Source organism: Equus przewalskii, chromosome 1 (assembly GCF_037783145.1).
Source record: "Equus przewalskii isolate Varuska chromosome 1, EquPr2, whole genome shotgun sequence".
Taxonomy (NCBI): domain Eukaryota; kingdom Metazoa; phylum Chordata; class Mammalia; order Perissodactyla; family Equidae; genus Equus; species Equus przewalskii.
The window spans coordinates 81,880,241-81,902,992 of NC_091831.1; the positions used below are offsets into that span (position 1 = coordinate 81,880,241).

General features: G+C 47.9%; 1 protein-coding gene across 2 annotated transcripts in view; it reads left to right on the top strand.

Moving 5' to 3' along the window:
• VSTM4 (V-set and transmembrane domain containing 4) overlaps positions 1-22,752 on the top strand; it is a 96,720-nt gene that overhangs the window by 26,891 nt on the left and 47,077 nt on the right. For both annotated transcript variants that reach the window (XM_070615380.1, XM_070615390.1), the window contains exons 3-4: positions 4,737-4,805; positions 13,152-13,259. In XM_070615380.1, coding sequence (XP_070471481.1) covers positions 4,737-4,805; positions 13,152-13,259 — 177 coding nt within the window. The remainder of the gene's footprint in view (positions 1-4,736; positions 4,806-13,151; positions 13,260-22,752) is intronic.

Below are 22,752 nucleotides of genomic sequence, written 5' to 3' on the forward strand. Positions count from 1 at the left end.
CCATGGACCTCTCACTCAGACAGTGGGCAGAGTGTCAGAAGCTCGCCTGCATCAGGAGCTCCTCTTCCCCTCCCAGTGGGGGGCCTAGGGACAATGAGTGGAGATGGGGTGGAGGGAGAGTCAGGCAGTGTTACTCCAGTCAAGCTCCCTCCTGGGAAGGGATGGAAGTCCCATTCTTCCTCCTCACCTTGGAAACCCAAGCACAGAGAAGTAGGGCCCCCACCCACCATCATGACCCTTCAGGACAACCCAGGCTGGCTGAATGCATGTAAACCTCTAATCTTGGGGGCTGAGAGGTGTCCCCATCTTAAGCAGCTGTCAGGGGTAAAGACTTTCAGTTCCCTCTGAGCTGATACTTAGGAAGAACCAACACTTTGGGTGTGAAAGGCTGCTTGGTCTTGTTCTTCTTTCCAGTTGTTTGCGAGTCCATCTGGACCACAAGGTGAGGCCAACACAGTTGAAAGTGATATGTTTATTGAATCTTGTTTAAAAGGCCGCAGCCTTCTGAGGGCTAAACCCATTGGAAACCATTACAAATGCTCCTCCATCAAGAGATTTGCATTTTATTTCGGAAAGTCTTCACCAAAATTAGGAATCTGTAGTTAGAAAATTTGCCACTCTTTCCTTGCTCAAACAAAATGTTTCTTTGAGGCGTTTCATTCTCTTCCATCCATCCTGTCTACCCCGCAGTGGCCTCTTCATCTCCAGTTGACCATGATTCATCTCCAACTCAGCATCTCCAGGTTGACCAGGGTAAATTTATATCTGCTGTGTGCTGCTGTGCTGTGAGGAGTGAGGTGTGCTGATAAAGTCGAGAGGGCCACTGCTTGTCACTACAAAGCCCTGCCTCCCTGGTCGCATATCACCGCTGTGTTTCCTTATGATCTGCACAAGATGCATGCTTTGATGGTGTATCAAATTCTCTTTGAGACAGCATGGAATTAGCAGATGAAACAAGAGAGTTATGGTGCACCCTTGGGGAAACTTCTGAAGCTCTGGCCGAGTCCATATAAAGGTTTTCCTTTTTTATAGGAACAAAGAAGATTATGACCAGTATTGCTCATCATCATATGCCTAACAAAGTTGTTGAGCTTTCCCATAAAATACTGCCCTAGGGAGAAATGAGGAATATCCATTAATTCCTTGCTTAGAGCCTTGTTAGCTTAAAATCTCAGTTTGTTGCTTCTTTCAACACCCATCTCCGTAAGCCGATTAAGGAGACCTTGTTATCTTGTATCCCAAATAAGCCAAAGGGAATTGTAATTGGATTAAATCAAGGACCTGTAATTTCTGAAAAGAAAAAGTAAAAGATGAATAAAAAGCGACCCGTAGGCACATGTCTTTGCTAGCGGTAGCAGCCCATGTAAGCTGCAGCCATTAGCCACCAGGACAGGCGACCTTTCTTGTGGACCATTGGAATGATTACAAATTTATACTCTGAGGCAAAGGGCTGACAGCAAAGGACCATGCTGGAATTAGACATGGGAATTAGACCCCTGAGTGAAATAGGCAAAGATCCCTGCTCTTAGGGAGCTAACATCCTTGTGGATAAAAATGACTCACTAGATCTCAGGCGCTGTTCTGAGCATCTCCCATGTATGCATCCATTTGACCCTCACTCTTATCCTGAGAGTGGGCATTTATTATCATCCCCATTTTGCAAATGGGGAAACTAAGGCACTGGGAAGTTGGGTGACTTGCCCAAGGTCACACAACTAAAGGGGCAACTTAGTATTTCAACCTGGTGTACATCAGCGTGTACCGTTCATCCAGGGAATCTTGGTTTAAAAGGAGATTCTGATCCAGTAGATCCAGGTTGGGGCCCCTGTGATTCTGTACTTCTGACAAGTCCCCACGTGACACTGATGCTGCTGGTCCGTGGACCACTCTTGGAGTGGGAATGATCTGGGCCGTGATGGGCATCCCTGATGTCCTGAAAACGGAGCTCCTTAGAGATACAGTTACTTCTCATTTTGGTATCATCTTCATCGGGACTCTCTGTGGTTATCCTAGCCTGGGCTCAATTGGTTGAAGCTATGAAAACCCATCAAGCTAATTCAGAAGGGGGACGGGGATAGTTTAAGAATACAGAGCTCACAGAACGCAAGGACCGGGAAAATGCAATACATTAGCCCTCTTGGGATCCAGAACGCCATCAAGATAAAGTTTCTCAGCCCCACAGGTCCTCTCACCTCTGCCTTCCTCTTGCAGGTTCTGCCCTCGGCTCCATTCTGCTTGCTTGTTTTCCAAACATGGCTGCCTGCCCGGAAGTCCACAGGGTCTTTCAGCCCAGGGCCCACAACAACCATATGTACTCTGATCCTTAGTTTAAATTTCTAAAGGGGGGATCTGATTGGTTGCTTTGGCAGTATACAGATTACAGGGGCTGTGGGTGGGGCAAACTAAGCAGGAAAGATGGTGGGTAAATGGTGTGACACGTCTAATATCACCTGCAAGACCAAATTTCCACTGAGGTCATTCCTGCACGTCCTGATTGCTCACTCTGTGGGGCTGTCAGAAAGAAAGAGATCATTCATTTATTTACCAAGCACCTACCAGCTGCCAGGCAGTGTGCCAAATGCTGGGGATACAGAGGTAGAAGCTACAGCTTCTGGTTTTCAGGAATTTAAGTTCTAATGGGAGAGGAGTTCTTCTCCAGTAATGGCAGACTAGCTTATAGCAGACCAAAGCCCGCCTTCTGAGAACAATTAGAAAAGCTGAAAAAAAATCTGCATTTCAGCTTTTCTAATTGCATATTTATATCCCGTAAATACATTTGTATTACATAATTGCATAATTATATATGTGCATATATATTTCCACTATCCTAATTGTTCTCTGAAGGGCTACATAGATAGATAGATAGAGTGCAGAGAAGAGCAATGAGCAAGCCCAACTGTCAGCGACATTTAACTCTGTAAGAAATTCAACCATACTTAAGCAGCACTGGTTGAGAGAAGCCATGCAGAAAGTGGCACTCAGGATGTTTAGGAGGCAGGCAGAGCTTTTGGCAATTCTAACAGTGAGATGAAAATTAGAAGGGCTGTGGTAAATACCCCAGGCTTTCCATGGGAGATCCTTAAAGGACTACTGTACCCTAAGAGTAAGGGCAAACCAGAAATAGACTAGACCATATAAAAACTGAAAGCCAGCCTCAAACAGTTCAAACCCCGGTGGGATTCCGTGATCATCCTCTTACCCTACCTCTTACCTACCAGGAAGCTACAATTTCGTCTAAAGCTCCCTTGATTTTCCGTATACAATGTGTGGCATTCAATTAAAAAAAATATCAGGTTTATCAAGGGATAGGATCAAAAGCAAAAACAGATAACAGAGACAAGCCTGTGGGTGATGCTGATATGAAAGTTATCCAGCATGTACATTAAAATAATATGAATGATATGGTTGAGAAATTAGATGACAAGCTGGAGAAATTCATTAGAGAGCTGGGATGTATAAAAAAGAATTCAATGGGTAATCTAGAACTGAAAAATACCGTGAATGCCATTAAAACTTAACAGATGGGTTTAACAGCAGTTTAGACACAGATGAAGAGAAGATTAGGGGTCTGTGAGATAGGCCAACAGGAAATATCCAGTGCAAGGCCCAGAGAAATGGAAAGATGGAAAATTCAGAATTGAAATCCATCGCAGTATTAATACAGAAGTTTGTGGGAAGGGCAGTAAATGGAATTGAAGTTCCAGACCATCTTTGCTGTAGTCCTTGCCTCTCACATTGATTCGGTCTCCATTCCAACTACCTTTGTCTTTTTGTTGAGGTCCTAGATTCCCTTCTCTAGAGGTCAGTATGTAGCCACTGACCACTTGTGGCTGTTTAAATTTAAACTGATTAAAATGAAATAAACTACAAATTGAGTTCTTTAGTCCCATGTAGACTAGCCACATTCCACATGCTCAGTATCCACGTGTGGCTGTGGCTGCTGTGTGTACAGTGCAAACAGAATGTTCCCATCATCTCAGAGGGTTCTCTTATGCAATAACCTCATTCCTTGACATTTTGCATTTTCTGTCAGGTTAACTTTTAGATTTTTGCCTGTGAATATGATGCCCCTATGTATGGAACCTCTCCATGCTTCTAGACTCCTTAGTGTGATATTCGAGCTTTTATACAGTGTAGTTCAATTCTATTTCCCTGACTGTCGAGAGCAGGCACAGTAAATTCAGTGATCAATCACTGACTGAAAGAAGATGAAATAGTTCAGAATCAGATGCCTGCTGCTCTGTGTGACTGTCTTGCATGGAGAATGGTGCTCAGAGCACTTAGCCTGAGTCATCAGATGACCTCAGGCTCCCCTAGGGACATCTAGGCAAGGACACTACATCTTAGAAAGATGTCCACTATGAGGGTAAAACAAATAACATTTTGGTTCTTGAAATTCCCATGGGAGAACTCTTTATTTTGCAAATATATGGGGCAAGAGGGACTTCTCCTGAACTGAGTCCCAGCTTTGCCATCTATTGGCTTTTAACCATAGACAACGTAACTGCCCTCTCTGGTGTCTCAGGTCTCCCAGTTGTTGTGTGTAAGTCATTGCACCTCTTCCTGACATGTGAGTTGTGATAATTAAATGTGGTTTTGCACATGTGAAAATAACTTTATAAATGTAAGTGATGTATGTATCATATGGCATTACTTTGTATTACAGTGTGGGCATGGTCACTCGACTTCATAAGCCCCTTGACTTCGTGCTAAGCTGTTTCTTTTTTGTCTTCCAGTGATTTCCCTCAAAGCTTCTGAAGATTCATCCTTTGAGAAAAAGAAAAAGACCTGGGCAGTTTTTGAAGGTAAAGCTGGCGTATTTCTTTATTACAAGATGCTGCCTCACTTTTCGATAATAGGAAAGGGATAGAGTAGGAAGAAAGGACCCTAGATGCTTAGTGTTACCATAACATCAAGTTGTTTCCTTGCCTTAAACTTACTCAAGAGCAGGATGGAATCCCTGGCTGATGGAGTCAGCCCACAAGGTTTGAAAGACTAAAGATAAAATTTCCAGTCTGCGTTGTTTGGGGTTGTTTTGTTTTGCTCCAGAATTCCTACTCCTAGGTGATATTAGGGAGGGATCTTCAAGAGATACAAAAATGAAAAGTACTTCTACTGTGACTAATTTTATCTCAGTTTTCTTAAGGAGTTTGGGGTTCTGGAAACAGTTTGAAAACCTTAAGCAAGTGATTTTCAATCCGTGTTAGAATCAGCTGGGGAGCTTTGAAAACACCGATGCCTGGACCACATCTCTAGAGATGCTGATGGAGTTGGAACTTGTTAAATCTTTCCAGATGATTCCAGCATGCAGCCATGCCTCGAGTGGTCATTCCCAAAGCTGGTCCTAGACCAGTGGCATCAGCATCAGTGTCGCTGGGAGCCTGTTACAAATGCAATTTGTTGGGTGCTGCCCTTGCTTATGGAATCAGAAACTCTCGCGTTGGTGCCCAATAATCTGGGTTTTAATAAGACCTTCGGGTAATTCTGATGCACACTCAGACTTGAGCCTTAGAGCAGTGATTTTCAACAGGAGATGATTTTGCCCCTCTGGGAACATTTGCCAACGTCTGGTACATTTTTGGTTGGCGCAGTTAGCATTTTGGTGCTACTGGCATCTATTGGGTAGAGGCCAAGGATGCTGCTGAACATTCTACAATGCACAGGTCAGCCCCCCACAACAAAGGATGATCCGGCCCCCAACGTCAAGAGTGCTGAGGGTGAGAAACCTTGCCTTGAAGTAAGGAAAGTCCACAGAAATTATTCTCACAAAGTGGTTGAGGATTGTGACCATAAGCAATGAAAGAATGTACTTTGTGGGTTCTCAGGCAGAGCCTGTGGTCAGTGAAAAACTGATGAACGTTAAGAGGTGATGGGGAAATTGTGAAAGATGACATCCTGGGAAGGCACGGCATTTACTGATGATGAATGACCTTGCCAAAAGGACCTAAGGAGGTGGGTGTGCCTTGGGGCTTCACTGTCACCTTTTGTTAATTCACAAGGTATAATGGTTGGAGAGCGTGCCCTAGGGTGAGCGCGCCTGGAATCAGACCCACCTTTTCCAATAGTGAATTGAAAGCAGTGGACTGAGGGACTTTCTGTCTTAGAAAAATGTCACTATAATTGTGAACATGGTCTGCAAACTATAAGGTGTCATTCATGTAGGCTGTTAGGATTTATTGTTTTGTTTTGAAGTCATAAAGCAACAACATGGATGGACCTTGAGGTATTATGCTAAGTGAAATAAGTCAGATGGAGAAAGACAATTACCATATGACATCACTCATGTGGAAGATAAACAAACAAACGCACACAGAGATAGGGAGCACAGATTGGTGGTTACCAGAGGGGAAGGAGGTGGGGGGGGGGATGAAGGGGTAAAGGGGCACATGTGTGCCATGATAGATAGAAACTAGACTTTTGGTGGTGAGCACCATGCAGTTTATACAGAAACTGAAATATAACAATGTAAACCTGAAATTTACACGTTATAAACCAGTGTGACCTCAATAAAAAAAAAAAAATTCTTTCCCAGATTGCATTTGACTCCAAGAATAATTCTTTGTATTCCCTGCCTTTTCTTCTGCACATTTTGTAGCTGCCTTTTTCTTTATTTGATGGCTCTCTCCTACCAAAATAATCCCCAGTTCCCTCCCTCAGCCTTTCATTCAGGGAATGCCTATTCATTAGCAAAAACATGAAAGTGACTTTACTCCTCATGTGGTGAAGCAGTAGAAAAAGCAACTGATTTATCCCCTGTTTCTGGGGCTGCCCAATGACCAAGGCCCCATGATGGGTGGGATGGAGACATCTGGGGCATCCCTAAGGTAGGTGGCTGGCAACTGTGACAGCAGGAGCCCTGTTTACCGTCAGATGCATAAGGATCTCCTAGGAGGTGTGTTAGTAATCCAGACTTTGGGCTCCCCTCCAACCCTGAGAATCTGATTATTGCATTTAGGAAGGGATCAAAGAATTTGCACTTCATCGGGCTGTGGTGTTTCTGATGCAAGTGGTCTGAGAACCATATTTTGAAAATACCGCAATCCAAAAAAGCAAGACTTGATATGTTTGGAAGAACTGTAGCATTTAGTCCTGACATGCTTTCCAGCATAATCAGCGTCTCTAAAACACTTTGTATAATTAATAATGTTTTATAATTCACGTGTAGCTGCAGAATGTCAGAGTTACTCTCCACCTAACTCTCTACACAAAATCCTTAGCCCAACGTGGGCTCTCTTCTCAGCACGGAGAATTAGGTCCCTTCAGAAAAGCAGAATTGGAATTCTCACTATGTGTAAGGCCACAGAGCAGCTGTTTCAACCCAGGATGCTTTCCCTCTGATTTCGGCAGTGGCAGTGACAGCATCAGCATCCGTGTGCTTTGCTTTTTTAATGCAGCCACAGGTCAGGGGTGCAGTTGAAATTCCCTGGTGCCTGATCCCAGGCCTTTGCCCTTTTGTTCCTGGAGGGGCGAGCTGCAGGAGAGCCTGCGGAAGGATATCCATCCTCTTGGGGCTTAGCTGGCCTGGCTGTGTGCCCGCAGCACAAAAAAGGCATTGTCAGGCCTCTTGGTGTGATGCTGGAGTGAGTTAAATCCTTCCCCATGATTGCTCAGGTATTTGGCCCCGAGCAAGACGGTATTACAGGCTGGGTAAAAAAAAAAATAGTAGAACCACGTGGTTTTCTTGACAGAACCGCCATCTCCTAGGCATCTGCGTTTGCCCTGGAAATGTACAGGACTGGATTGGCTTTCTAGATCCAGTGGTCCAGGGAGAGTTGGGCTCCTTCCCTGTGCTGAGGAATGCTGGCGTCACCGGGTTCAAAGCTGCGCTGAATCCCCCAGCCGGCCTCGGGGTTGCCCAGCAACAGGTGCTGTCTGCCTTTCATCGGGTGGCTGGGCCTGGCCTGGCCTGTGTGGCTTGGCTTTATGGGAGGGCGGGAGCTGGCACACGGACACCGTGCACCCCTGTCTCGGCCTCCCTGCCGTGTGCACATCCCTCCAGCCTGCCTGCTCCACCATCTGCTTCAGGGAGGCCTGGGCGGGGGGGTGGGGAGACATTTTCTGCATGGAGGCTTACAAATTGAGTCTAAAAATGACACTGGTGCCTTTGGAAGCCCAGTGGCAAAAGACAAAGCTGCAAATGAATTCAGGGAAGATACCAAGATTTTTAGGATTGTTTTGAGTCTGTAGGTGTAGGGGGTATTTTAAAAGTTAAGCCCAGATTTGGTTAAAAGCAGATGTTTTGTTAAATTTGGATCTGAAGGCTTAGTTTCAGGCCTTGGACAAGGGTCGTTTGGCCTGCTCTGAGTTTTAAAACCTTTTATAGTTAGAGGTTTTTACGTGAAAGTTAAAGGAAAAGTCGGAAGATACCGTAGCGCTGGGCCAGCATGCCAGCTTGAGGACAGCTGCCTGGAGCTGAGCTGCCTCTGTCGGGCAGGCCACAGCTTTGCTCTGGCTCTCCCGACGACAAGCTGGCCCCAACTTCTTAGGAGCTTGTGACCTTGGCTTAAAGGGCTCTGGGTTTATCCTTTGTTTGCAGAGAAGAGCGGGGGAGGTGGTTTCAGTGTTTTGAGTAGCTACAGCAACGTGATTGTCTTTATGCAGCAAAAAGAATGCTTGGATGGGAGGAAAACATCAGAACTTGGGGGTACTGGTTGCTTGCCCAATCCAGGAAAAGCTCAGGTGTCTTTTTGGGGGGCTTTTCTGCTTCTGCAAGGTGACACTTTTTCTGGTTCCTGTAGCTTCAAGAACACAACAGAGCAGGCGCAGTCGCTCCTGCGCCTGTGGGGACCCAAACGCAAGCGGCTGTGCCTGCTGGCCAGTGTCCACTGCCCGGAGGGCCTGCGTGCTTGGCGGTGCAGCTGAGCCTTCCAGATGGGCCAGATGTTTTGCGATTCTGTAGCCATGGCTGCCTGCGGAAAGCCCCTTGGTGCCACGTTGAGGAGGCTGTGATCTGAAACCATAACGTGGGCCTCTTGGAGCCCCTCTCCTCCTGCCGGGGCACTGTGGCCCACAGATGTCTGCAGTATGCTTCTGGGGACGCTTGTGGGAGATTCTCGCTGTGACCTTGTCCCTCTTTGGTTCCCGCAGTCCCCAAATCAAGGAAAGAATTCTGATGAAGAGGTGAGCTCGTGGCTCACGTTGCTGTGCTCTGGTGGCACAGAAGCTTCAGTAGGACAATTTTTTCTCTCCATTCCAAGGATGAGACTGAAGCCGAATTGCTCTTGACTTTTTGGTCCAGGGGCCCGGGTCTCCGGAATCCCTTTGACGGATGTTACACCCACCTGCCCCACGTTCTCTCTGCCTGGCAACGTGACCCCATTGTTTACCATCCTCTTGTGCCAGGATCGGCTCTGCAGTCCTGTTCCCAGAGTGGTTTGCTCAGCGGTGTGTAAATCCAGGACTGGCCGTATGTCCTCCAAGTTCTCGCCCATCCTGTATCTTGTCGTGAGTCCCCGTCTGTGACTTCTGCTCTGTCCTCAGAGTGTCCTGTTGTTTCAGTGCAGGCCCACGCCTCTCTCCTAATTCTTACCACTTGCGGAGTTCTCTGTGAATCCACACGGCCCACCCAAGTGAGACATGGGCCTGTATATAGAAAGGCAGTTTTGTTTTTAGTTATAGGACAGGGTTTTCTCTATCTCTGTCTGAAGCTTTTCACCCCCATTGAACTCCTCGACCCCTCTCATGTGGCTCTGCTCCCGTCATCCCACGCAGTTGGCTCTGCCCAGCACTTTTCCGGTAGCTTCTTAGTGGGAAAACCCAATGGGTGTTTTCCAGCAGGACTCGGAGTCTTTCTTACAATGCCCTACTCGCTTGGCTTCTAGAACGTTCACTCCAGTCCTCCTCCGCTTCTGTGACTGGCTCCAGGTCGGTCCCTTTGTAGGAGACTCTTGCTCATTCCCCGCCCCCGACCCTGCTCCTTTTACTATCAATGCAGGAGCTCTGTTCACCTGCGACCTTGTCCTGCTGCACTTTCTACTTATTTCAGTCCAGGCTCCTAAGTTGCCAGTCAAACTAGCTTAGCCAAAAGTGCTGACTGAGCCAAAGAACACAGGAGGAGCTCGTGGACTCTGGGCAGAGGCTGCCCTGGGCCTCCCTGCAGCACCGGCCGGGGTCAGAGAGGCGGAAGGAACACGTGATGTCTGTTTCCAGCCCACTCTCCTTCCTTCTCTCTCCTTGACATAGCCTTCCCTGCTTCTCCAGGCTCACCATGGAAGCCAGCGCCCTGCCACCCCTAGCCCGCTGGCTCTTTCAGTTTGAGCACTTAACTGATCACTTCTCCAGGTCCCAAGGGCTTTATGAAGGTGCGTTCCTGTTGACACAGCAGTTCCACTTCCAGGAACTTAAGAGCATAATGGGAGCGATGCATTAAGCTCTGCGCTTATGAATCCTCATCCTGAAATGATTTCTTCTAGGGAACAGTTGGAAACACCTGAGCAGCCAATGACTTTAAAGTCACTTATATTGACATGATAAACTTTTATCGTATTTTTCAAAACAGTTCTGAATTATTTTTTGGAGAGAGGTTAATGAGAAAATGAGATTAAATAAAAAGCAAGATATGAATTGTGTGATCTTAATTTAAAAATATATACATATATATTATGAAGAACACTGGATGCTGGCAATAGCTATTTCAGGGTGATGAGAAGGCTGGGGACGTTTTTCTCTCTCTCTATTTTCCCTCTCTCTCTTGTTTTAATCCGTCTCTCTATTTTCACATTTTCTGTGTTATTTTAAATACGACTCAGCACTTTGGGAAGCTCCCCTTGACTGCTCCAGGCTGGGTTGGGTCCCTTCTGCGTGCGTTTCCAGTACTGGGCACACATTCCTATTTTTGCAGGTACCACTCAGCCCTCTGATTTCTTGATGAGAAGACCTTTGCATGTTCATCACTATATTTCTTGCATCTAGGAGCGTGAGGAACATGGCCGATAAATGTCTGTTGGCTGAAGAAATTCAAGTCAGAGCAAGTTTTTTAAGTCAGAGAAACATTTTTGCTGAGTCCAAACCTTTGCCAAGTTCAAACATCTGCAGCCTTTTGCTGCCTAGGAGGTTAAAATAACGCTTTTGGCTTCTCTTTCACTTTCTGAGAGGCTTTGGCATTTTATCAATCAGATTGATGATAAAGTTGATCACTGGAGTTTAAGAAGTGGATGTGTATTGTTCTGGGCTGAATGTTTGTGCCCCCCAAATTCTTGTGTTCAAATCCTCACCCCTAATGTCCTGGTATGAGGAGGTGGGGCCTTTGGGACGTGATTAGGTTGTGAGAGTGGAGCCCTCACGAATGGGAGTGGTGTGCTAAGGAGAAGAGAGCCCCTGAGAGCTTGTTTGCTCTCTCTCTGTTCTCCGCCATGTGAAGACGCCAAGAGATGTCGCCAAACCGGGAAGAGGGACCAGACACCAGGCCTGCCAGCACCTTGATCTTGGACTTCTCAGTCTCTACAACTGTGAAAAATAAATGTTTGTTGTTTAAGCTGCCCGCTCTATGGTGTTTTGTTATAGCCGCCTGTAACTAAGTAGTAACTAAGACACATAGGAACATGCTTTAACTACGGGACTTTTAAAAAAATTTTACGAGATCATTTTAGATTGACATGTATTTCTAAGAAATAATACAGAGAGATTCCTTGTACCACCTGGTACCCTTTACCCAATTTCTCCCAATGTAACATCTTGCAAAATTACAGTACAATATCACAGCCACGATGTTGGCATTGATACAGCCAAGACACAGAACGTTCCCATCACCACAAGGGTCCCTTATAGCCAAACTCATTTTCCTCCCATCCCTCACTTCCTCCTTAACCTCTGGCAACCACTAATCTGTTCTTAATTTCTATAATTTTGTCATGTCAAGAATGTTATATAAATAAAACCATAAAGTATATAACCTTTTGGGATTGTTTTTTCACTTAGCATAGTTCTCTGGGGAGTCATCCAGGTCGTTGTGTGTGTCAATAGTTTAGTCCTTTTTCATTGCTGAGTAGTATTCCACAGTGTGTCTGGCCCACAGTTGGTTTAACCATTCACCCCCTGGAGGACATCTGAGCTGTTTTCAGTTTTGGGTTACTATGAATAAAGCTCCTGTAAATACACATGTAGAGGTTTTTCTGTGAACTTAAATTTTCATTTCTCCAGGATAAACGCCCTGGAGTGCAATTGCTGGGTTGAATAGTAGGTGTAGGTCTATCTTTTAAGAAACTGCCAAACTCTTTTCCAGAGTGGCTGTATTATCTTACATTCTCACTGGCAATGTCTGAGTGACTCAGTTTATCCGTCCCGTTGCCAGCATTTGGTATCGTCACTGTTTTTTATTTTAGCTATTTTGATAGGTGTGTGGCATGTCTCATTGTGGTTTAAATTTGAATTTCTCTAATGACTAATGAAGAACTTGTGAACATTTTCTCATGCGCTTATTTTCCATCTATATATTCTCTTTGGTGAAGTGTCTGTGTGTTTCTGCCCATTTTCTAATAGGATTGTTTGTATTTTACTGTTGAGTATTTTTTGTTGGTTTTTTTTTGAGGAAGATTAGCCCTAAGCCAACATCTGCCACCAATCCTCCTCTTTTTCACTGAGGAAGACTGGCCCTGAGCTAACACCCATGCCCTTCTTCCTCTGCTTTATATGTGGGATCCCGCCACAGCATGGCTTGATAAGCGGTGCGCATATCTGTGCCCAGGGTCCTAACCGGGGAAACCTGGGCTGCAGAAGTGGAGTGCGTGAACTTAACTGCTACACCATGAGGTGACCCCTACTGTTGAGTTTTGAGTTCTGTATATTCTGGATACTAGTCCTTTGTTGGATATGTAATTTGCAAATATTTTCTTCCAGTCTGTAACTTGACTTGTCATCTTCTTCATATGGGTGTTTACAGCGCAAAAGTTTTTAATTTTGATCAAATCCAATTTATCCGATTTTCCTTATGCAGATGCTACTTTTGGTGTTATCTAAAAACTGTCTCCTTTGTCCTAGATCCCAAAGATTTTCTCCTATGTTTTTTTCCTAAAAGTTTTCTAGTTTATATTTTACGTTAGGTTTGTGATTCATTTTGAGTGGGCTTTTGTATAACTCGTACGGTTTGCTTCATTCGGTGCGTCTCCTGTGGCGTGGCCCGTCCCCAGCGTCACCCGCATGTCCCTGCCTTTCAGATCTCTACGTGTATGCGGTGCTCGTGTGCTGTGTGGGGATTCTCAGCGTTCTGCTCTTCACCCTGGCCATCATCTGGCAGTCTGTGTTTAACAAGAGGAAATCCAGAGGTAAGAGAACGGATAAGGTCACATCTGGGAGGGGAGTGCCACCAGACCACAGACAGGCGGAAGGCGCTGAGCAAAGTATCACCTTGGTTGAAAAATGCATCTTGAGTCAGAGATTATTCACCTCTGACTGGTGGGCAGAGCGAGTGAGGAGATGTGTCTCCCTTAGACTCTGCTAAAATCAACGGTGACCACTCTCGGCATCATTTAAATTCCCCCTCTTCTCTGGTCCCTTCCTTCCTCAGTCTCTGAGCTCCCTCACCCATCTCGTTCTCCCATGCAGTCAGATGATTGGGTTCTGGCTCTCCCACTTCAGGCTGAGTTTCTAGACTCGTTCCTAACCGCTCTGAACTTTGGGTTCCTCATCTATGAGATGAAATGGGATTGACGCCACCTTCCTTAGGTTGGATGTTGGTGTGAGTGTTTGTAATTTAATTACAGTCCCCAGTGCTGGGCCTGGCAGGCAGGCAGGAGTAGAAATCCCTCCTCCTCTTCCTGCTCCGTTGGTGTTTGCTTCCTGCCATCCCCGTTCTTGTGGGCGTCCTGTGCCTCTGGACTCCGTCCTCAGCCCCTCCTCGCTTGACTCTTTCTTTTCAGTGATTACAGTTCCCGTGACTCTCATCTCCCTGGGAAGACGGCCTGCTCCCTCTCTCTAGTCCCGCCTTTCACCAAGCCTTGACTTCACGTCTCTACCAGCTCCTGTACGTTTCCTCTGAGATATTCTGCCTGCCCTCCCTTCAGAGTTTCCGAAACAGACAAGGATGCTGTAGCTCCCAGAGCCGACCAGCATACGAGCTGGACCCTGGAAGCAGACCGACTCTGGTTCAAATGGCCACTTTTCTCGTAGCAGCTGATGGCTTACCTGCTGTGCCTTGCCTTCCCCATCTAAACGATGGGAAAAACAGTAGTGTACCAGTCTTATAGGGCTGTTGTGAGGATGAAGTTTAAAAAATACAAGAAAAATCCCCTTAATGCATTCTGGCTCCTTGTAAGTGTCCTGTGTTTATGGTGAGGTGGTTATAGTTATACAGGATAATTATTACTATTAGCCCAAGGTCATAAAGCTGGGAAGTGTTAGATTTGGTGGTCACAGTTTAAGGGGACGCTCAAACAGGGAAACTGAGCCGCGTTTCGAGAGGGGACTCTCCTCAGAGGTGTGGGTGGGGCTAAGGGAACCGAGGAGGGAGCGGGGATGCTCTCAGGGACCAGCTCCCACTGGGATGCTGCTTCAACCCTAAACCCTAGGGAACAAGGGTGGGAGAGGTGCCTGGAAGTGCTGAGAGCTGCAGCTGTGGGAGCGTTACCCTACAGGGGCCTTAGCAGAGGGACTCACATGGCGTTAAACCAGCAGGGAGGGAGCAGGAGCCTGTGTTCCTCAGCCCCTCCGCTCCCCTGCTCCTCCAGATGTCCTGCGGCCACCTCCCTCTGGTCCTGCCAACCAGAAGCCAGAGGACAGTGCATAGAGGTCAGCCTGCAGGGCCCTGGGCAGGGTGGAGAAGGGTGGACGGGGGTGGGGAGGGGTGCGTGGATACACCCAGCACACTCAGCCCCCGGAGATGCAGCGAGGGCTGCAGCCCCATCTTTCTCCTCCACGGCCCGTGCCCTCCTCACCATGCTGTGGGTGCGTCTCTGTGCTGTGTTTTGGAAACCTTCCTCCAAGGGGTCCGCCCACCTCATCAACAGTGCCCGAACTTTTCTCCCATTCCAAACCCTGGACCACTTTTATGAACTTGTGGCACATGTGGCACATGTGCACATGCATTGGCCTGCCTTCAAGAGGACAGTGTATAAGGCAGGGACTAGGCCTCTGAGTCATCCTTCTTGGAATTTGGCTCATGACAGCTGCTCCACAAATGGTGGACACATGGGCTTGTTTCCCCGGCTGCTTTGCTCCCAGCTGTTGGGGTTTGGAAGCCACATAGGCAATTTCCAAGCCCGTTTTGCTCTAAAGACACCTCCGCCTGCGCTCGGGGGCATGATGGAGAAGTCTGCCTGTTAGGCCTTAGGTGGGATCCAGGAAACCAAGCAAGGTGGTAGGACGAGGAGACATCCTTCTGCTCCAAAGCCAAGAAGAACAGACTGGGACACGCACTCCAGGCTTTACACAGAGCTGCCGAGGATGCGGATCCCAGCTGCCCTTGTGCCCCCTGGAGTGGGCTCCAGATGGCCTCGTGTGCACTGTTCACGGCATCTGAGAGCTCTACTGAGCTGTCGAGAGCTCTGAGCACCTGTGGTGGGCCAGACCCCTCGCTGGTGCAGCTGCCGTTGGCAGGCTGGCATCCTGTACTCCTCACAGAGTGGGTCCTGCCCCGTGTAGCCCTTCCTGGGCACCTCCCAGCCACACTGTGGGTCCAGGGACAGAGAACTGTGGGTGGCGGGCCCAGTGCTGCCCCTCCCCTGGGCCCAGGAGCCTTGGGGCAGCACCACCCAAACCTTCCCGAGCAGGCCGTTCACCAGGAACCTCCTCAGATGCTGGTAATAGTTTAGTCCGCCTGGCCAGGCCTGAGAGTGCGTTTCTCATGGGATCCTGGGTGATGCTACTGCTGCTGGTGTGAGGCACGCGTTAATGAACAAGGCCTTCGAGCCACTTCTTCTTAACTCTCTCCCATGGGGCACCCTCTCATACCACAAATATTTTGAAACGATCCCGTTACTGTCTTGAAATGAAACTCAGAGATAAGACATGCTACCAGTTCCCACAAAAATCAACTCGATGGTCTAACTATAATGCAAAGGAGAAATGAATGAAAAGTGATTCATAACACAATGAAACAAACCAGTGATGCACCTCTTCTTTTGAATTTCAGAGAAGACACTATTCCTTTATATTTGACAGGATTTGAAGTATAGGTGTGTCTGTTTACATTTGAAATAAAGGCTAAACAAGTGCCTATATGTTTATATGAAGACTCAATATGCAAGAGACAGGGACAAGGATAGACTGACGAAGATGTGCCTTAAAATCCAGGAGTGGCACCACGCGTAGTGATGAAATTTCTAAAATCCCAACTGTTGGTAAAGTTTCAAATAAAAGTGTACATTCTGCCTGATTGTCACACTCCTTAAGCATTCCTCATTTATTAAAACTGGGCAAAAATATACCTGTGTTTATATGTAAAATGGACTTGGGTCCCAGGCTCTGACGAGCAGGATTTTTCTCTACACAAATGTCAGGAGGGTCATTCAAAGTCATGTGGGACAAAAATCTTCATTTGTGGGCTGTCTTATGGATTTCTGGATGTCCAACCCGCCTGCCCTCTGCCTACCCATTGTCAGGTACTGTCCTCAATCAGTGTGATAATCAGAAACACCCCCGGAGAGTTCTAACTTGCCTCTGATACCCGTGAACTTTGAGCAGGCTGTTCCCAGGTCTGGTGTTGAGTTGGAGAAAGCACGGCCTCCAGGAGCCCATGGGGCCAGGCTCGGTGGCGGGAGACATGGAGCGAGCAGGACACCGTCTGTACGTGGGCCTGCTTCCATCCTCACACTCTCTCTGGGCTGTAGCTTGTTGTATGAGGTCCCTGATTCCCAGCTGAGAAAGTAGAGGCATGCGGAGCACAGGGGAAGAGCTCACATATTTTAAAGGACCCCAAACCCACCCCCTCCAGTTCTAAACTCTGTGCCTGCCTCTGCAGAACCTCAACAGATGCCATCCTCGGAGAGCCCTGTCACTGCTCCAGGCAGACTGGGGAGGGTTCAGTCCCCTTCACGGTTCCAGGAAGGCCGCCTCTGGCTTAGAACCCGGTAGATTTGCAGGCAGAGCCCCAACTTCCATTGAGGCCTGGATTGTAGGGCCTTTCCCAGCTTGTTTTCTCAATGAAATTTAATAACAAAAATGACCAAAGGGGATCTGATAAGCATGGCCTTGTTTTAGGTCGGTTAAAGACCTTTCCAGCTCTGAGGACGTAGCTAAGAGCAGTTGCCTTTCCTGTCATTGAGTGAGCTCTTACCCAGAGGACATGCCCTGGTCACCCTGAAATGTTTCATGTGGCTATTGCTGTGTAACACACCCCCTCAGTCATAGTAGCTTCAAACAACATTTATTTGCTCAAGATTCTGCAGGCTAGGCAGGGCTCAGCCGGGCAATTCTGCTGGCAGTGTCACCTGGAGTCTCCATGTGGCCTCGTTGTCTGGAGTTGACTGGGGCCTGAGATCTAGGAATGGCACCACTCTTAGCCCTGGGGCTCACCTCTGAGACAGAAGGGACAGAAGGACTGGCAACCATGCCCTTCCCCTCTAGTCTCACTGGCAAGGTAGCCAGACCCTCCTACTTGGTGACCCAGGGCTCTAGCGTGTGCCTAGACAGGATGTTGGCATGGTTGTCACTCTGTCACGTTCTGCTGGTAAAGGAAGTCGTGAGGGCAGCCCAGACTCAGGGTGGGGAGGACAGTCCACCTATTGATGGGAAGAATAGCAGAGAATTTGTGGTCATCTTTAAGTCGCCACACAAGGAAAACTGGATTGCTGTCTTTCCACTGCCAGAACCAATGGGAAGCAGCGGGGGCCCAGCTCAGGGGTGAGTATGGGATACACCCAGTCACTCACGGTGGCTGGGGCTTAATGGTGACCATTGTGGGCCCTGAGAACTGGAGGTGCCAGGGCGTTACCCGGACAACCAGCTAGTTCTGGAGGAGCACTGCATCCTTGATGCCCAAGCTGGGATGGGAAGGGGTTGGCGGGGGTGCGTGGCAGCAATTCCAAAGGGGCAGGTTCCAGCAGTTGCCAGAGTGAGAGCAGCGACGGGGCACCTCCCCTTATGTCAGGCTGTGCCCCAGGGCGCTGCTCCTTTATGGGTTAGCTGCAGTTGGTCATAGCTCTCATTGGGAGCAGTCAAACATTTGTGGGCCAAGACACATGTCCACATAAAAACCAGTGACACTCTTATAATTGAAATATAGCATATTCTTACGTTCAATGCTTTGTACTGTTAACAAGTTTGCATCATTTTGATTAAAATGATTACTATATATGAAGTGCTTAGAATGGTGCTTGGTGCAAGGAGGGCCCAAGCTTTACTAGGGACCCACGGCAATAAAGACTCCCTCGTGACATGGACGGTTTCTAGATTTTCTGTGCAAGAGCGGATGTTTGTTGAGCCTTCTGCATCCTGATCACGTGTAGGAAAGCCAGCCCCTCCTTGAGTGGGGACCACAGAGCATGCGGGTTTGCAGGCTGCTCACACACACGTGGGAAGCAGAGCTGAGCCCAGGACCTGCTCTTCTGCCCCTCAGCAAGATGTATCTCAAAAGAGGACATCAGAGTAGCTGGCCCCACTCCTGCTTCTGACATAAACAAAGCCCATCCTGGAAGCCAGAGGGTCAGCCCCCTTCTGCCCCAGGCTTCCCGCTGCTCTGCCCTCGCCCCAGGCCTTGCACTGCTTTCTTTCTCTGGGGCGCTCACTGTTTATGTGAGCTGGAGTTAATTGCACCCTTGTGTTGCTTGCCAAGCACAAACACGCTTTCCACTCTTTTCCCAGTGAGCGAGCTGTGACTGTCCGTCCCTGGTCTTCATTAGCACCAGGGTGCCTGGAACTGCATCCTGGGGTGTCTGCAGCTCTGAGTCACCCTGGAAAACACCCATCTTGGTTCCCAGAGCGGAGCCGGAGTTATTCTAGTGGTTCCTTGAGCAACTGGTTTCCAAAGGTCTTTTCTTCTTTGGAAAATAGTCTACACTCGCTGCTTTGGGGTAGCCCCAACCATCCCCCACGCTTCCACGTCTGAGCTTTTGAAAGGACAGCTTTGAAGGCACACCAAAACCAGACAGGAAGGGGAGGGGCCTAACCTCTTTATCGCCACTCCTCTGTGTTCTTAGCTTCCCCTACCCAGAACCTGCTGGCGCCTACACCCCCTGCCACAAGCCTGCTGTCCACTGCTCCCCTGTGCCGATGGCATCAGAGGGCCTGTGATCTTTTCTCCCAGAGGGACAAGAACGAGGGTGCTGGGGGCTGCGTCCCACTCACCATCACACTCGGTGGGGAGAGGCCGTGAAGCTCAGAATGGGCTGGCTGTGGACAGACGAGGAGGGATGGATCAGCGACCCTGGGGCCGTGGGGAGGATGAAGCCTCCCCCACCTGGCTTCAGAGACACTTGGACAACCCTGAGTGTGAGCTGTTCTCTCGAAACACTTCTGAGACACAGGCTTGGTCTTGAGAGTGCGTGGGAAGCCTCGGCTGGCGCTCATGGGGCCCCTGCTGCCGTCAGAAGAAATCCCATCTTTGCGGAGGTGGGTAAGCCTCTCCAGTAGCTTATTCATGAAAGAGCACTGGACGTCGAGCCTGCATTCAGGCTCCTTTGCTTACAGAACTGATCTTTTCAGGCCCCAAAGGTCTCCTTACTATAAAATGGGGATAGAGTTCCTCTAGCCTCTCAAGGCTGTTGGGGACACTTTTCCCGGAGCTGTGTGGCAGCCAGTCCTGGGCACGGGCAGCTCTGGGGGGCACCTTCTCCTGTGTGCGGTTCACCTTCCTAGCTTGCACCCCGCTGTTGTATCACTGTGACTACAGCATCAGCCACCCAGGCCACTGGGGCAGACGAAACCCCTCTGTACATTGTCCCCAGTAAAGATACAATTCGGGCCACGCATGTAATTGGACATTGTTTAGAAGTCACAATAAAGAGGTAAAAATAAACAGGTGAAATTCATTTGAATCTATTTGATTTAACCCTATATATGTGAAACATCATTTGGACAAGTGTCAATGCAAAGATTCTTGAATGAGATCTTTTACATTCCTTCTTTCACACTAAGTCTTTGAAATCCAGCACGATTTCATCCTCTCGGAGCATATCATTTTGGACTAGTCACATTTCAAGTGCTTGCCAGCCACCCAGGGCTTGTGACCACCTTACCAGACAGCGTGACTCTGGGTAGACAATGTGCTGGTGCTTTTCATGGAATGGATGTGGCCATAAAATGGCTCTTTGTACCAAGAGAACAGGAGGTGGAACACTTAGTTCTCCTTCTCAGCTTTCCACATCGTGACCGAGAGAGACCGCTTGACCTGTCCTTGTAACAGTGCCAGTCAGGCAGGAAGGGGGCGCACCCCTGGGTCCTGTCTCTCCCCCCGGGGAAATGCAGGCAGTGCTTTTCCAGGCTGCAGGGCTGGCTCCCTGCCAGTGCTGGGGCCCAGGGAGGTTGGAGAGCACTGTGCTTGTTCATTCTGCAAATGCATTGGACCTTGGCACCTCGCTCGCTGCGAGTGCAGAATGCTTGGACAACAGAGCAGAAATATCCACGGGTCCCATCTCAGAGTCTCTGCAAGGCCTGTGGGTTTGAAGAGGGTGCAGGCAGGTTGGAGGGGACTGGGGGAAAGGTCTGCCATACCTCAGAGGCCCTGACACTGCTGTAGGGTCTGATAGGATTGGGGGCATGGCTGCCTTCCCCCAGATCACCCATTTGGGAGAAGTAGTTGTGTCAGGCACAGGCCCAGGTGGGGATGGTAAAGCCTTCAGGCTGAACATGTCATCTTGGAGGTTTAGCTGTGAGGTGGGTCCTGGGAGCAGTGTGACCTCAGCTGAGGAGGCGGAGAAAGGGTGGCTCAGGGCCTGGCCCTCACAGGCTGCTTCCTATCAGGAAGGTGAGAAAAAGTCCTTTCTTTTGGAGTCTTCAAAGTCCTGAAGATGGTAAGATCACCTTAAACTGTGAACTGTGTCCTGAGATTTCCTTTCTGTGCGGGATGGCTGCCTTGCGTGGAGCCAGGGGCCTGTGGGTGGGGTGTGCTGGGTGCCGGGGTGCTGGGTGTCCTAGGATCGCCTCCCGCATCAACTCTGCACTTGAATCCTTGTCTTACAGGCTCGGCTTCAGGGGGAGCCCCAGCGAAGACAGGTTAACACATTTATGTAATATGCACTGACTGTGCTGTGCATACTGAAAGGTGATCCCGGGCAAAGTCTATCCTGCAGATGCCCGTAAGTCCCACCTTTGGTGTCCAGGATCACTTTTAGGATGTCACTTCTGGTCCCCTCTTCATTAAAGGGACTAGATTCACGGCGCTGAGACCTCATAGGTGTCGGTCAGCAAGTGCCGCTGGCAGAGGTGCGTCGTCTGTGTCTGGCACTGACCGTCCTCAGTGGCTCCTGGTCCTTCTGAGTCAGCCCCCTGCCCCCATGGCCAACTATTCCAGGAGCCCTGCCCCCCAGCTGCTTTCCTGCTCCCTGATCTCCAGGATGTTCACCTCGCTGTCCCCGGACTGGACCTCCTGTGGGATTCTCTAGGGCTCAGGCCCAGCTCTGCCCGGCTCCCCAGGTTCTCTGAGAATGGTGTGGAGTAGAACAGGAGGGTTCTGGAGTCGGGCTGCCCAGTTTTGCCCTTTCTTGGCTGTGTTAGTTTGTTCCGGTTGCCATAGCAAAGCTGGTAGGTGGCCGTCTTCTCCTTGTGTCTACACATGGGCTTTCCTCTGTGCGTGTCTGTTTCCTAATTTCTTCTCCGTATGAGGACGTCAACCATATTGGATCAGAGCCCACCCTAAGGACTTCATTTAACTTAATCACCTCTTTAAAAGGCCATTTCCAAATACAGTTAGATTCTGAGGTTGGGTTTTGGGGCTTCAACATTTCAATTTTCGAGGGGGCATAGCTCAGTTCCTAATGCTATCTGTGCGACCTTGGGCAAAGTCATTAACCTCTCTGGGCCTTAGTGTCCTCCGCTGTAAAATAGGTGTAATAAGCAGGTTATTGTGAAAGTCAAATTAGAGGACAAAGTTGTGGTCTTCAAATGCTTTTGCTTGCATAGCCCCGAAAATCATTTAAAAAACTACACACCCTTGAAAATTTTTTGTTGACGTGAATTTTTTTTATCGTAAATGTAAATTGTTGCAAAAGATGTAATTTCCAGAGCATCACAAATGTTGAGATCTTAAAATGAAATGGTTAAACCTCTTTTACATCTAAATGTCATAGATTTAATAACTACCTCTGTTGATTTAAAAAAACTCCATGAATAAGTTAGCTGTTAGAAGTTTTATATTGTTCCTTTTTCTCCTGGAACTTTTGTCTTCAATCCACTTCCTTCACAAAATTGTATCCTTCTTTAATACAGTTTTTGATCTGAAAGTCCTGTATTGATCACCGTATCATACTTCTCTGAAATGTTTCTAAAAATTCAGATTAAGAATGTTTTTATTTCCTTCTTCCATAAATTTCTAGGTGTTAAATCTTTTTTTCTGGATTGAGTTATTAATATTGCACAATTAGGAAGATTTGGACTATGAGTATAAAATTAATCAAAACCACATAAATATGTTATAAATTGATAAATAATAGTCATAAGTAAAATTTTATTGGAAGTGTATTTTTATTGAAATGGATTTTTACTTCATATACTCTTGTAGGAATTTGTTTAGTGATAGAATTCGGTATCAATTCTATTCCTATTTTTTTAACAGAGGTTAGCTCTGAAATACCTCATTTGATATAAAAAGAGGCAGGAATGGCTGAAGTTTTCTTACACTGCTCAATACTTTATACTGCTTCCAAGTTATATGTCGAAAGTCATATA